This window comes from Otolemur garnettii, unplaced genomic scaffold, assembly GCF_000181295.1.
Source record: "Otolemur garnettii isolate 467f Iridium unplaced genomic scaffold, OtoGar3 scaffold00008, whole genome shotgun sequence".
In the NCBI taxonomy this organism is placed as follows: Eukaryota; Metazoa; Chordata; class Mammalia; order Primates; family Galagidae; genus Otolemur; species Otolemur garnettii.
Genome location: NW_003852403.1, coordinates 18727157 through 18743867, shown reverse-complemented (window position 1 = coordinate 18743867; position 16711 = coordinate 18727157). Strand labels below are relative to the sequence as shown.

Genomic DNA, 16711 nt, shown 5'->3' with positions numbered 1-16711 from the left:
CCTCTAGAGAAAAAATTTACTATTGATATCTTTACACCTAATCTATAGGAATTACTTCAGTGGTGAAATTTTAGTGAGAATGAGGGGCACTTTTTATTTTGTTTAAAATTATTTCTCTTTAATTGACAAACAACAGTTGTATGCATTTATGATATGCAACATATCTTGAAACATGCATTCATTTGGAATGGCTATCAAACTGAAGAAGGTATCCATTACCTGATAAATTACCTTTTTTGTAGTGAGGACACTTAAAATCTGTTCTGTCAGAGATTTTGAAGTATACATATATTGTTATTAACTCTATTCACCATGTTGTAAGATCTCTTGAACTTATTTCTTCTGTTTAACTGAAGTTTTATATCCTTTGACTCTTTGACCATCATCTCCCTGATCCCTCCACACACACCTACCTGCCATAGCCCTTGGTAACCACTGTTCTACTCTCTGCTTCTGTGAGTTCAACCATGAGGAGGTTGAACTAATTAGTAACTAAGTACTAATCCAGTACTTAGCTGGATTGCGATATACAGCACAGGCCCTGGGGCCATTCTGTAAGAAAAAGTCATTACTAGTTTATTAAAATTCCCAGGATGCTTTTATAAGATCAAACATATGACTTTCTATTTTCAAATCTTGTATCTGTATCTACTTTTCTGCATGTAAGTACCAGGAGTAATGCTCCTTTCTAGGTCCAGAGGAGGACTCTGAAGATTACGTAGTTGAGGACAATCTGCTCTCATCTGCCTGAAATCCCTTCTGCCCTTGCTGCAACCTTTGTTCTCTCTCAAAATGCTCAGGCCAGGTGTATGTCTTAGACTCATTGGTAAGTGGGGGTGTCTTATGTGGCAAGGAGAAACTTTCTCCATAATCCTTTATCAGTATATAAATTGTCTCACAAAATTCAACATATTAATTTTTGTTCTTCCAAATTACACTTATTAAGTGCATGTGCTTAGAATTGAGAAAATGCCTACAAATCACCAAATAGAAATGAAATTATGAGACTCATTTTGATTCTGTTTTTTTGTTTAAAAGCCTTTGTCAATATTCTGATTATTGCACATAATATGATTTATTAACTATGTATATATATTAATACTTATGAGATGATTTTAAGCAATTCCTGTGAAAACTATATTTTGTCATTCAAAGTTTTGAGGACACATAGCTAATGCATCTGATAAATTTAGGAACCATTCTATCATTGTGCAAGTCTAAAATGAAAATCTTTCATGCTATTTATCAGTAAGATTGTGATTAATTATTAATTACCTTAATCATTATTAATGATTATTACTCTATTTCCACCTTATAGGTACAGTAAACATTTTCAGATCTGATTGATTTTCTAAGGATCTATTAACATTTATAATATTTAAACAACAATCCAGCAGTCTACCAAATGTAAGCTTCTTCAGTGAACTGGGTTGTTAGTATTGCTAGTACATGAAATGATGTGATAAATTCCAGTTAATATGCCCAAACTACTCTTTAGTCATGAAGTACAGGCAGTAATTCAAACATAATTACCAATAGAGCAATAATGGATCACCTTGGGGGAGCATATGCAATCATTTTTGGACACACACTTCCTCTTTGTCTTTCACCATGACTTAAGTAAAGATGTGTGTACAGTTTCTCTGAAGTCTTCATAGTGATTGCTGGACCATGTACCATAACATGAAAATATAATCAGACAGGACCCAGTGGGAGTGAGGGGAAGGGAAAAAAACAACCACGACAATACTGTCTCTTGATTTTAGCCAGTGGAACAGAAGGTACTGGCTGCAGGTCGTCAATGGCCCGTTCTGATGAGGAGCAGCTCCCTTAGCTGGTAAATAGAAACCTGGGCTGTTCAGCCTGAGTCATCAAGCTGACTCTCACCTTCCTATCTGAACATCTCCAATGGCCGGTCACGTGCTGTTATTTTTCAGTGGTAGAGTGAATGGGTCACTTCTATGAGCCATTAAACCACAATTTCACCCACATCTATGAGGATGGTTTTTGACATCTGGGATTAGTGTTCTAACCCAACACCGAAAAGAAAACCATGAACTCTTGCTGTGAGGATTCATGAGTTATCTGAATCCTGCGGACTTCACAGCTCTAATCACAGAAGACTTGGGCAGTGATGGTTCTACTTGTTGTCTATAGGTATTCTCCCTATGTGATGTCAATATTACTACATTAAACTGCCTTTATAATGATTAGTGTGAAGACTTTCTTTGGTTTTGTAATGAAAAGCAGCCACCAAACAGAACCTAGCTTTTAACAATTAAATTACAAGATGCTGATCTAATATAGGATATTGACTGAATCTTCATTGCAAAGTCTATACTAAGGAGACACCAAATAGACAAAAATATGCTTAACACAGCATTGTTTATAATTAAATTTACTGTTTGCCTAAATGCTAATGAAAGTAGAACAGAGAAATGAATGAGTTTATGAAGCACATGCAATGATGCTGAAATATGCAGCAAATGTTTTGTGTAAAAAAGCAGATATTATATATGTGTGTGTATATATATATATACATATATATGTGTGTGTGTATATATATATACATATATTATATTGAAAATATAAATATATATGTAAAATAATGCTGAATGGAAAAAATCAGTATCAGTTGTAATTATTCCCTAATAGTGAACTCAAGGGCTATTAATATTTTATATCACACATGTTATTTCAAAGTTTGCAAGTCTATAAAAATAACTTTTAAATAATTAATTAGCATACATTTCTTTTTCATATACCAGTGTATCAGGAAAATATGCAAAGTTTCTGGAATTATTTTTTAGGATGAGACTATGTATACACACACACAGAGTGCCCAAAACATATACACATTTATAAAAACAAAAAAACTATATAAAATTTGTGATACTGAAGTCATATTTGAGTTTTGAGATTATAAGAGGTGCTTACTGCGACTTGTATTCATCTTTTGTTACCAGCATATATTGAGTATTACAATTTTAATACAGTTTTTTCCATTCTTAAAATGTGTATATATTTTTGGTACCCTCTGTATATATTCTAGATAGCTAGATAGATAGATAGATAGATAGATAGATAGATAGATATAAAAGAAGTAAATTCAAAAGGTTAAGCTGACCCACATTAGGAAAATTTTAACAAATGCTTTTAAATATTCATGATAATTTGCATTTTATAAAAAATATGATTCCCCTTCCAGGAATATCTCTCATTAAAAAAAATATAAAATTCATCTTAAGGAAAGGCTTACTTTTTAAGATAATAAAATAGACTAAAAAGTATTTATTTCTTTGCTGTTCTAACAGTATAATTAAACCTGAGTTATGCTTCTGAGGGTACAGCTTCAAGAGAGTATTTGCACAGTCCTGTGGGATGCCATTAAAATCTGTGATGAGAATAATCTGAGCTTCGTATGGAATCTCAAGCCTGCCTGGGAATGAGGCAGTTAGATGTTTTATTTCTTTCTGCTTTGGGTTAGCGCTATCAAATACATATAGTATTGGTTGAATTACCATATTGTACATCAAATCAATTAAGCTTCCCATTATTATTTTTTCCCAAGGAGAGAAAATTTTGGTGGGAGAGATACAAGTTTAGGAGAAAAGGAAAAATGCTGATTTACTTGAAAAGTCAGGAAAAGTCTCCGACTTCCAGCTATTCTTTTCTAGTATGCTTTGCTCATGAATAGGAGTTTCTTTTACAGACACACTAAGTTTGAACTGTGGAACTTACAAGGCATGAGGCTCCCAGGCCCAGAACAGGCCACTGGTGACAACCCTAACTGCTCCTACTACATAACAGCACTCTGCTTCCAGAAAGACCACCCATGAAAGTCTTGGTACAAGACATCAAATGGATTATACTCATATTTAGCCTGTTTCAGAAAATTGACAAGAGCCAACGTAGGAAGTGAAAGATCAGAACATACCAGACACAGCCAGGAAGTCATCGATGCTCGTGATGTCATCTACTGCTTCCGTGAGGACGTGGATGTGGCTCTCCCAGGTGCGCCTGTACATTTCCATGGTGTTTCTGACCACTTGACTTTTGGGTCTTGCAGCCAAAGCAAGTGCAGCATTAATAATCTGTAAAGATAGAGAATATTTACATAATGACTTTCCTTGGCAATAGTTACCGTTGTGCAGATGACAGGTATTTTTTTCTTTTGAAGACTGAACATACTCATGCTCAACAACAGAAAAAAAATGGTAAAAATGCTTCCATATATAACTTCCTATTTTCTTTGGTAATAATTTAGCTTTATTTTTGATAACAATTTTAAACGAATTTATTGAGTATCATTCCACTAAGGACTACAGGAGATCCAAAGGTAACTGGTATCTGCCATTACGGAGGTTGTCTATTCCTCAATGGGAAGGGAAAGATATAAGTGTAACTTGAACTATAACTTAATTTAACATACAATAAATATTATAATAGCAAACAATGGTCAACAGGCCCTAGCAGAGAGATTATCTTCAGCAGAAGTGCCAAGGAAAGGCTTCAGGGACGAGTACCATTTTAATGGGGCATTTGGATTCAAGTTGTACAATTAAGTAGTGAATGCCTCCCTACTACACACAAATCACTGGAATAAGCTTTGGCTTCCTTAAGGGCTTATAGAATTTAACCAGTAGATATTCATTCATTCACTTATTAATTCACTATTTCAAATATACACCAACTTTGTTTTTATATACCAATCTCTGTTAGATGTAAATGCTGTAGCAATGAAGAAGATAGAAGCAAAAATCACTGCCTTTCTGAAGGTTATATTGCAGCCAGGAGGTGGCAGGCATATAGTATATTAAAGAAATAAAATATCTAACCTATTAAAGGTGATAAGAACTAAAGAGAGAAAATAGATCAGAGAAGAGGGCTAAGGACTGGAGGGGTGAGAAGGTAGCAGGTGTGAAATTTTAGGAAGGCTTTGCACTGAAGCAGCCTTTGAGGATAGTCACTGATGGGAAAGGATTCTGGGGTAGAGACGTGGCAAGGTTCAAGAAAAGAGGCGGGAGAAATTCTGTGAGAAGGGGAAGCAGTCCTGTCGAGAGCCTGGGTATGCAAAAGTGACCAGCGGGAAGCCTTGACCAGACTGCTCAGAACCGTGGCCTCATGTGGAAGTCACTGGAGAGCCATGTTGACTTCTGGACAATTTTCCCAGAAGTACACTTTAGAAAAATCCATTTCACAGCCAAACAAAGGCAGCTTCTGCAAGAGGTGGTAGATGTGAGAAAGAGCAACAGGGGAGGTAACAAAAGGGACTTGACAGGGGGATAAGGTTAGGTCAAAAATTATTGCCAGGAATACCATGGAGCCAGTAAGGAATCTTTGGAAAACACCATTTAAGCTCATGTGAATACATCCACAGGAGTGTAGTAATAGTAGGGTATAAAACATTAAGCTTTAGAGGATGCCATTTCTACATCTACAGATGCATACAGACGTGCCAGAAATATAGGCTAGATGACTACATGCAACAATCAGTGGTCTCTCTGGGTAGTAGAAATGCTAGTGCTTTTCTTTTCTTTTCTTTTCTTTTTTTTGCTTCTGTTTTTGTAAAATGGTCAGGCTTTTTATGGGAATATATGTTAGTTGTATACTCAGAATAAATGAAGTTATTCTTCATAATTTCCCAAAGAAAGATTATTTACTAAAGTTTTTTTCTTTAGTAACTAGTACAGGGAGACTGGTTATAGTTATTAAAAAGGACAGGCTTGAGAGTTCAAAAATCAGTCAGGTGGCAGAGACAGATGTGAGGTGTTATTTGGGAACATAGTGTTAATGAAGGGGATTAGACCTAAACTTTCCTATGAAAGAAGTTTGGTCTGTCATACAAATTACAAAATTTGCCATCAAAGATGTGCAACTGGAGCTCATTTTTAAAATATGTTGTTATTCCCATACTCTTCATGTGTCACGCCTTGAAGCAAATTATTCATGTGTAGGATTACTGCTATCAGATTGTGTACAGGACACTAGTGACATCACAATGAATAGGATGGAATCAGTTTCTGTTCTAAGACACCCCACAGTTTAGGAGGGGGAACAGCCCACATCCAGTTCCTGGACTTATATCAGAATTACCCAGAAGGCTTAACAAAGCCCAGATTCCTGAGCCATATCCTTAGAGTTTCTGATTCAGTCGATCTGGGATGGGTCCTGAGAATTTGCATTTCTGAGAAGTTCCTAGGTAATAGTGATGTTACTCTTCTGGGAACCTCACTCAGACTCACTACAATATATAATAAATGCCATAATGTGGGAGCTATCACAAAAGTAAGCTCAGATGCTTTATAACAACACACGGGAAGAGGACTCAGTTTCATAAGGAAAGCTGTCTCAAAAGACTAAAATCTGAAAAAGAAGCAGAAATTCATATAAACGGTGAGGATATCCCTTTAGAAAGAGGCAATAAGATGTGCAAAGAGCTGGCAGCCAGACAGAGGGGAACGTTCTCCACTTCCTGGGGAACGTTCAGATGAGACTCAGCACCTTCAGGATGGTATGACTGTGATTCCCAGGTCATGTTTAGCAGAGAGGGGAAGGTAATAAGGTTGAAAGCAAAAGGCGGCAATGGGGAGTGGAGGAAAGAACACGCCTTTGGAAAGTACCAATGTGCAGGAGGAAAAGATCCACTAGAGGTGATGAAGATGAGAGAAGAAACCCGGGGGGGAGGGAGGGCTCAGCTAGTAAAGGATCAGAAGATGAAGAAGAAAACCCTTGTAAAAGATCAAGGGCTGCAGGAGAGTCAAGAATAAGGAGGACCAAAGGGCTTCTGAATTTGGAAAACAGGAGTCATGGGCACAGAAGAATGTTGGACACAGCATTCAGATTTCGCCAAAATATAGCAACAATAAAAAGAAGCCTTTTCTACTCTGTAACCTAAAGGCTGTACTGTAAATGACATTTTTTTAAACAAATTATTGGAGGTAGAAGAGGGGAAAAATTAGTTGCTTGAAAATATTATGTTGATATTCTTTTATTTCTTTTTAATAAAAAAGGAACACATTAAATTTTAAGAAAACACACACTAACTTCAGAAATAACTACTGTGCAGCATTCCTCGACTTCAGTTTTAGAGTTTTATTAACCTATTAACTTGCAATGTACCTTTGTATCCCCCGTAAAGGCGCTGGTCTCTGGTGTTTCATTGTTCCTGCAATTGGACAACCGAGTACACAGGTGGTCAGGCTGAAATTATGCCTTCACAGCAACGCACACTTCTAAAGTACTGGCGCAGAACCCCCAGTGGGGATGTGGAGTCGTGGATATAAGACAGGCCATACTTTGTAAGAACATTTTCAGTTCTGCAGCTGATCCTATTCATCCGATTTGACACTGCAGACTATCAGAAAGCCGCCTCCTACTTGACTCCCCTAATATTCAGCTTAAATCTAAAAGCAGATTCGATTCAGAAGAATTCTTCCAACTCTTTTTAAGGCAGAAGAAATTTTCATCCCCATGTCAGATTCCTAGCATTTTACCTTATAGAGATATTTCTTTTTTTAAAAAAAAGACTATTCTTAAATCTTCGTGCATAACTAAAAAATTTGAAATGAATTACATTACTTTCTGAAGCATTCTGGGTTTTTTCAGATTAGGGTTGAGATGTGTACAATTCAAAATTGACCTAGATCCTGGCGATTACCTAGTCGGTCAGTTTACCTTGGAAAGAATCTTTTTAAATTCGAGTTTTATTATGTCTTAGCTGAATTGTTTTAGTAGCCTTGAAAATAGTTTCCTACTCCCAGTCACTATTTGCTCCAAACACATTTCCTCTCTCAAAATGCAGATGTGCCACGGCCCCTAATTGTTGATTACCTTTGATAACATCCTAGTTGACTAACAACAAAATCCAAACTCTTTTTCAATAATTCATGATCTACAGACATCCACAAGCTGCCCCTGACTTCCAGCTCTAACAATCTCCCTCTTTTTAACCTTTGCTCCAGCCAGGTTTTAAGTCATTTCCTGATCACATGGTGAGCTGCTCCTCCTCTGTGACTGTGCCCTTACAGCTGAATCCTCTGCAGCCCTTGCTTCATTCCTTTCCCTGCTCTAGTCCATCCTGAGAAACATTCCTTTCTAACAACCCAGGGAAATACCACTTCATACGATGAAGCCTGTCCCATTCCCTAGACCCAACAAACTAAATTGTCTTCTTTGTTTGAAAAGCACTTTGCCCGTGTAACTGAACGGCAGGCATTCTACAGCATAGGGATTCCTACACGTGTCTGCTCCGGGGTGATGAGCTCTTCAGAGATTCTGTCTCATTCCTCTTTGCTTCCTGGGACACCGAACATGTTGACCATAGTAACCAGAAACTCTCCCTCACAGAAACTGCTCTGCCTTCAGCCCACAGGGAGAGGAAAGCCCCAGGGAGCCAGGTTTTGTATCCCTTTCTCCCTCTTCAACACTGTTGAGATGATAGGCAGGACTCAGTTCAAAAACAATCTGTACACAGGTTAACCATTGTCCTTGAGGCTTGATGTAAAAGTGGGGCTGTTTGATCCTAGCATGAAATTCTGAACTAGAACTTATGGAAAAATCACTAGTTAGGGATGGAGACGAAAGCTGCATACAAAGCTGTGTGTAGATAAAAACCATGTAGTAAAATCAGAACAAGAGGAGGCTGGTGGAGGGGAGGCCATTGGGCACTGGAGTAAACCAAAGTCGTCAGGCAAGGAGACGCTGAGCAGAAGAGCACGATGAGGTAAAGAAAGAAACACAAGTAGAGAGTGAAATAACCCAGTGGCACGCAGAGGGAGAATGAATGCAAGGTCAAAAGCACCTACAGTTGACTTTTTTAAGAGCATCCTATTTCAGGTTAAGTCCACAGAAATAACGAGATATTAAATTCATAGTCCATGCTCTGTCCCCTTCACTTTCTACATATTAACCTCATGTTTTAAAACTGTATTTAATTTTTACAACAACACAATGAGGTAGGTAGGTGCTATCATTATCCCCATTTTCAGACCAGGTTCCCCAGTTACTAAGGACTCACTGTCAACCCAGGGTAGAGCTTATGCTCTTACCTGCCTCACCACGCTAACTTCTCTAATAAGACAATAAGAGTTTATGATGCCACGTGTAGGTCTACGAATATTAACACCAAAGAGTCTCATTAAAGGAAACATTATAATGCCTGGTGTGAAGGAAAACAAAAGTGTTTGTGTTAAAATATAAGCAAAATGTACTACCTTACAAGTACAAATGCAGAGACATTTAGTACCTTCGCATTCTGTGCAACCGTTATCACTGTCCATTCAGATACATTTAGTACATTATCACGGTCCATCTCCAGAACGTTTTATCATCTCAAACTGAAATTCGTACCCATTAAACTGTCATGTCCCATTCTTTCTTCCCCTGAGAACCTAGTGACCTCTCTTACAGATCCCTAATATAAGTGGAATTATCTAATATTTGTTCTTTTGTATCAGGCTTGTTTCACTTAACATAACATTTTTGAGGCTCATTTATGTTGTAGCATTTATCAGAATTTCATTACTTTTTTATTTCTTCTTTTCCAATTTGGATACCTACAAAATGCTTTTATTTATTTTTAGTTGTAATTTGTTAGGCAAGAAAGAAGGGTAAAGGAGTTGACTGAAACTATAGGAGTTGAACATGGAATCCCAAAGACTTGCTGAAAACTCTGGTCAGCCTCTTCCTCTTTGAGTCCAGTTCCTGCAATTCCAACAATATTCCCTGCCTAAGCTCGTTGATAAAGGCTGTGTTTGATCCTTAGTTTTCCTTCTTCATAGAGCTCTGCCTAAACCAGATCCTGTAAGTTCTGGACAATGGGTTGGGTGGCACGACTAGCCAATGCCAGCTCAGTTAGTTTCACCAGATCCCATTCTATCTTCTCCAGGCCTCTCACCACTTATTTCTATTGGCGTGTGTGATGAAGGCCTCAGCAGGCCTTAGGCTAACCCTGCTCTCATTCTTATATTAAATTAGATTGATTATTTTTATTACATTCTGTACTCATTTACTGCACAAAACTCCCAGACCTCTAAACTAGGTTCAGAACACAGTATTTAGGATTTTCAGAACAGTTTCAAGGCTTTCTTTGTTTCCATCCACAGATCAGAAACTTATATTCGAGGCCCTCTCATTTGCACAGACACTTTCCAAGATCCCAACACAGACCCTAGAAATTGTCCACTTGGTCATTTGTTCTAGTAAAGCATTCCGCGGTCTCTTAATAATCCAGCTAAGAGGAAATTGAGTTAAGGGTGCATTTTGCATGGGTTCAGTGGGTAATTTTAGTTGGTTTGCAGTCACCGCCCCGTATGTCTTTCACTGCACATACCTGTGGTACTGACATCGTCTTATGATAAAACTTTGTCTTTCCTGATCATACGGGCCCTCCTTCCTCAAACACCCTGAAATAAGCTATGCTAAAACAAAGATCAAATTATTTTCCTAGTTTCACTATAGAAAGTGATAGCACAAAGAATACTATTATTTTAGAGGTGATCGATAATGTGCAGAGGGAAAAGAAAGAAAAAGAGAAAGAAAAAAAGACAGAAAATAATAAAAAGAAAAAAAAAGTTTCACAGGAATGCGTCCTATAAGTAATTTATACAAATGTTAGAACATTTTTCTAGACTGTGTCATATTTTGACATTTGTTAGTATTTTTGAATTAGTAAGTAGCAGTTATTTATTTTTGCCCTCTAAATAAATGTTCACTTTTTCTTAAAGAATGCCCTCAAAATTGTGTGTGTTTAGGCCACACACAGCTTAGTCTGCCAAAAATATGTAATGTACATATATATTTTAAACCCTTAACTTAATTTCCCCTTAACTGGATTAGTCTACCTTTTTTTTTTTTTCCCGGAGCTGGGCTCAAACCTCCAGTATATGGGGCTGGCATCCTACTCCTTGAGCCACAGGCGCCGCCCTCTTAGCTGGAATATTAAGAGACCGTGGAATGCTTACTAGAACAAATGACCATGTGGACAATTTCTAGGGTCAGTCTTGGGGGTCTTAGAAAGTGTCTGTACAAATGAGAGGGCCTAGAATATAAATTTCTGATATGTAGAGGGAAACAAAGAAAGCTTTGAAATGTTCTGGAAATCCTATTATTTTCTGAAATAGTAAAATGAACACATATTCCACTGCAATATTTTATTTGAACTCTGTTTAGACAGAAGTGTCCGTTTAAATGATTCCTTTCCCTCTATTCTCCTTATGGTGTGACAATGGTTTTCCTCAGAAAAAAAAAAAAATCTTTATTTTGCTTTTAAAATATGGCTGCAAATGGATAAATAGTATAATAATTATAAGAAGAACATTACTGAGGGCCTGCAATGTACCAGGCATGAGTCTCAGCATGGATTTACATTAACATCATTCATCCGTGGAGGAATATTCTATCTATGTCCCCAATGTACTGATGAAACAATGGAGGCACAAAGAGATGTGCCCAAATTTGCACAAGGAACTCTAGATTCAAATTCAAGGGGCTTAAGTTAGTATTTTACTTTCCTTTAAATTGATTTTATGTCCATAAGAGTTATATTGAGTCTTTAGGGCTCTTTTTTCCAGAACTTATAGGCAGGTGGGCACTGAAGTGGATGTGGGTGAACAGTGTTGGAATTAGCCAATATCTCTGAGATGCCCTTAGATATCATTTTATAGGATGCTACCTTCTGATGTACACACCTCTCATGAAATATTTCAAAAAACAATTACTTCAAATGTGAAAATAAATCTATGTAATTTAATTTTCCCCAGAGATAGTTCTATATTGGCATTGATACAGATAATCTTAAAATTTAGTTACTATAACAAAAGCACTCTGGGGATTAAAAAGATGATTTATGTGCAGTAACTATAGGTCTGATCACCTCAGTGTCATGGCATGTAGAGAAAATTAAAATAACTAGATATATGATGCCTAAAATCTATCGAAGCTTGCATGTGAAGTGAATTTATTTGACATCCCCTTACAATGGTCCTGGTAATAATTTCAGAATTCTAGCAACCATAGTAATGACATAAAAGTTGATGCTCTAATTCTGTACATTCTTTTCTTAGTTGTTTAAATGATGTTCTATTACTAAATGTTTCTCATTTTCGATGCTAGCTTTTTCACATTTCTTTCGTTTTCACAATATTTTCTATTTTGCCCTCACTCGTATTATACTTTCTTTGTGGGAAATTCTCCTTACATCTTATATTAAGGCATACAATATTTCTCATCATGAATCTCCACAGTCGCAAGTTTATGTTAAATAACAAGAGCATCTGAGAGTAAGGAAGGGATGGTGGTGAGGAAATATGACTTGCCCTGCGCTCCAGGTTGGCAGTTAATGAAACAGAATTCATCTTTGTCCTCATACCTTTTATCTCCCTATTCCATGAGGGGATGATCCCAGCATGATAGGACTACTACTTGCTTTGGACACACATAAGAATGGAAGAAAAAGTATCCAATGCACTCAGTCTTACTATGAAACCAATTTATACCTTTCTTATGAAAGCTATAACCCAATTATAGCCCAAGAAAAAGGGGAAAAGGGAGAGGAAGGGGAGGGGAGGGGGGAGGATGGGTGGAGGGAGAGTAATTGGTGGGACTGTACCTACAGTGCATCTTACAAGGGTACATGTGAAATTTACTAGGTGTAGAATATAAATGTCTTAACACAATAACTAAGAAAATGCCATGAAGGCTATGTTGACTGGTTTGATGAAGACACTTCAAATTGTATATAAAACCAGTACATTGTATCCATTGATTGCATTAATGTACACAACTATGATTTAATAAAAAAAAAAAACTAAAATAACCTACATTATATGTTAATAGTGTTTTTTCAAAAAGGAGAGGATAAAACCTTCTTTCTGGCAGGATGCTTTCTTTGAAAGCACATGGCTGTATAAATTTTCCTATCTCATCATATATACTGACAGAGAAAAGAAGAAAACTTCAACCCAGGACTACATAGGTTATGGAAAATGTATTAAACAGAAATAATACTGCTCCCCTGAAGGTCTGTAAAATGTAATCATTCTACATGAAAAGTCAAATCATTTGTTTTACTATTCTCTCTGTGATACATTAAAAGTGAAACATCTATTAAATAAAAAAATTGAGGAAAAGAATATTAATAAGCTGTTCAGCATAAGATAGCAAATCACCAGGAAGTAGGTTTTCTAGACCAAAATCATGTGGAATTTGGAGTCAGAGCCTACATTTTACCCCAGCTCCACTATGTATGAGTTTTGAGTGGTTTCAGAGAAATTGTTTACTCTCTGAGTCTCAACTTGCTGATCCTTAATGGTCACAAAAATAGTAATTACAGAAGTTATTGTGGAAATTAATTTAGATTAGCTAAATAAAGCAACTAATACAGAGTTAGACATTTCACAGATGTTTGCGTCTATGCAGATAGCTTGGAAAAAATTACAAGAATGCTTCAAGAATTCAAAAAACCATTATTTACATAAATATATATATATGTATAGACTTAAAATTTTGTTAGACAAATTGTAATTATAAATAGTCATGTTGACATTCTAATTAGACAAATGTTTCTTGGTTAAATGAATAGGAATTTAAAAAAAAATTAAATCTATAGAAATCTATCATTTTTATTGTTCACCTGTAACATATGGAAAATGGAATATGGAATATGAAAAAAAAAAAAAACAAATCCTGGTACCAATAATACATACTACAATTTAAGGTAAGGGAAAATATTTTAATTTCCAATCTGAAAAAGCATAGAGAACAAAGATTTTTTGATCAATGATAATCTGTTACTCAAGAATCTAATAAATTTAGATTTTGAAGTGGAAGAAATTGCTATTATCTTCCAAATGACAAGGGTAGGGGAATGAGCAAGCGGGGGAAGGGGAAGAGGAAGGGAAGATGGGGTGAGGGTGTACAGCACACCTCCTAGGGGCAGGACACAATTATAAGAGGGACAATACCTAAAAAGATGCAATCAGTTTAACCTAATTCTTTGGACCTTCAATGAACCCCAAACAATAAAAAAAAAAATTTAAAAAAAACAACCAAACAAGCAAAAATCAGTATTCTATTATCTTCCAAATCATTTCGATTCAAGTGGAAAAATTAAAAATGAATTTGCTATCTTTGCCAAATCACTAAGAAAAGAAATTTTATACCAGAAACATCTACAAAGTTTCTCTTTGTCTAATTTCCTATAGACACAAAAGCAAAATGCAAGCTATTCATTAATAGCCAAAATGTGTGTTATAATGAGAGGTTGGCAAAAGCTTATAAAAAGGCAACGTATGAACACTTGGGATTAGACATCTTCTCCACAGGCTTGGAATTTCTGAAGATTCAACTTTCGTTTTTGTACTAAAAACAGCTCACGTAAAATGAAGACATTTAGCTTCCTTAATTGTCAGAGAGTCTTTGCTATGTACCTACCATTTATCTAAGGTACAAAATGAGAGGAAACACAAAAAATAGTTTATTTTAAAGATTCAAAGGGCGAAGAATCTTTCACAAATACTCAACAGAAAGCCACATGTATATGAAATCTAGTTTATAGAAACTATGTTTTTCCTGAGTTACAAAGGTGTGTAATATAATGTGTAAATCTATAGATTTCTATAGATTCAATTTTCTTTAAATTCATATTTATTTAACCAAGAATGTGTAATGAAGCTATGTATACGGAGTATAAATAGGATTGAGACAGGATCAGCTTCTCTCTCTCCCTCTTGTTCTTGCTGTAGTACCCTTTCTCGTTCCCTCCCTATGATGGGTTCTTAGAAAAACATATTTTTTTCTAAACGTCCTTGACCTAGTAGTTTGATTTCTTAGACACTATTTCCACCACCAGAACCCCATTCTTTGCTCTCATTATCTCCTACAGAGACAATCGAGGCAGTTTTAGCTTTGGCCTTGCCACTCCCCAGGAAGTGATATTTACAAATTACTGATGTCATGGAGTTGTCTCCCTTTTTATCTTAGGATAAAATTGACGGCCTAAATCTCTGAAATATTTACCTCTTGCTTATCCTCCCAGCATTATTTCCCATCAGTCCTCCGGCTTTCTAGTCTTCTTCCTTGATTAGACGCATTTATCTACCCTGTTCTTTCTGGATTCATCCACTTATTCCCAGGTAACTCCAATTCATCCTTGGTAGAGCTCACCTCAATCATTTCCTCAGGGAGGCTCTGTCAAATCTAGGTAAGATTCCTTGATTTTATATTGTCTTGGAACAACATCCCTTTTCTTTTGAGTAGTTGTCTCGCTGTGTAATAGAAAGTTCAGTAGAGTGACCATCCAATTAAGGTCTGATTTCTACTTCTCATAGATACTATAAAAAGCAATGATAATCTTATAGTCTTAAGGTCGATTCTTCAGGGGATGTGGAGAGTGTCCGATAGAATTCCTCTTCCCATGTAACCAGGATTCCAGCCTAACATTCCCTCTATTTGGCACATACAACAAATTTAGGAAAGCTTCTTCCCAAGTAAACAAGTCTGTCCCTACAAGAAATTCTTATATCAGTACCTAAGGTGATGAAAACTGACCAATATCATTTTATTTATAACTATACACTGGAGTCACAGAAAAAAATAAATAGGCCCCTACAAAGCTGTACACTAAAAAGAGAAAGTGTAATGAAATTTCTATAGTAAGCTATTCCATATTTCAAGTTAAGGAACTTATGCCAATGGATGGAATAGTCAGACTTTCCCTATGGACATACCCTGTACTCACCACTTTAGTGAGACCGGAGTTAGAAAAAGGTGAATATTAAGTATTATCTTCCCTATGGAACGGGAATACACAAAGACTAACCATTTTGCCAGCTCTTTGGATTTTAATTGTATGACATTGTATGTCAGAAAAGGGAAGTGTATGTCAGAAGAGGAAAATAAGAATCTAAAGTAAAAGCCCATTTAGAAATACTATAGCAATTTTGCCACACATTTAGGGTAAGAGAGAGCTCTCTTCTATGATCTATTTAAATTGCCTTGCAACAAAGTAAAGGTTTTTATTTCCAATATCTAGGTGAAAGATTTTTTTTAAAGCATAAGAAAAATAGATAGTGCCAATAAAAGTGAATATTATTGAACTTTTCTCAGCTATTTTATAAAAATAATATAAATGTATAAAATAACATATATATATGAAAGAGAAATAAAATTCACTGAGAAGGAAATAATGTTATCTTTCTCAAATTAGAATCTTTATCTATAGTTTGAGAAACTCATCTTGGTATCTCTTTCCCTTAAACTGTCAAATTGAGACTACAATAACACATAAAATTCTTTAGTGAATTATATAATTTATAATCATTTAATAAATTACTTGCTGAATGGTAAAATTCCTTAGGAATAACTTAAAAACATAGGAGAATTACCTAAACTTGAAATATTATTATATTAATAATTATAATAATATAATTATTGGTAATTAATTTCCTGATTTTTTAAAGTGGAGGGTTAATATTGGAAGAGGTATTTTTCATTATGAAAATGAAAGAAAATATTACCATTTAAAATTTAAAATTACCATTTAAAATTGACTACTATATGGAAGAATTTTTGGTCACGACGGATTGTAAAAGTTCTAGATGTTTACTTCACTCTCCAAGATGTGGAGTCCTTAATTGCTGAAGCATATTCACTGGTGCATGCAAAGTATCCCAGCCATGCACTACTTATTGTAATAATTACATATTAAAGA

The 16711-nt window shown here is 35.8% G+C and overlaps 1 protein-coding gene across 2 annotated transcripts in view; it reads right to left on the bottom strand.

Moving 5' to 3' along the window:
- CTNNA3 (catenin alpha 3) overlaps positions 1–16711 on the bottom strand; it is a 1564769-nt gene that overhangs the window by 514883 nt on the left and 1033175 nt on the right. For both annotated transcript variants that reach the window (XM_012801447.2, XM_003783622.3), the window contains one exon: positions 3938–4094. In XM_012801447.2, coding sequence (XP_012656901.1) covers positions 3938–4094 — 157 coding nt within the window. The remainder of the gene's footprint in view (positions 1–3937; positions 4095–16711) is intronic.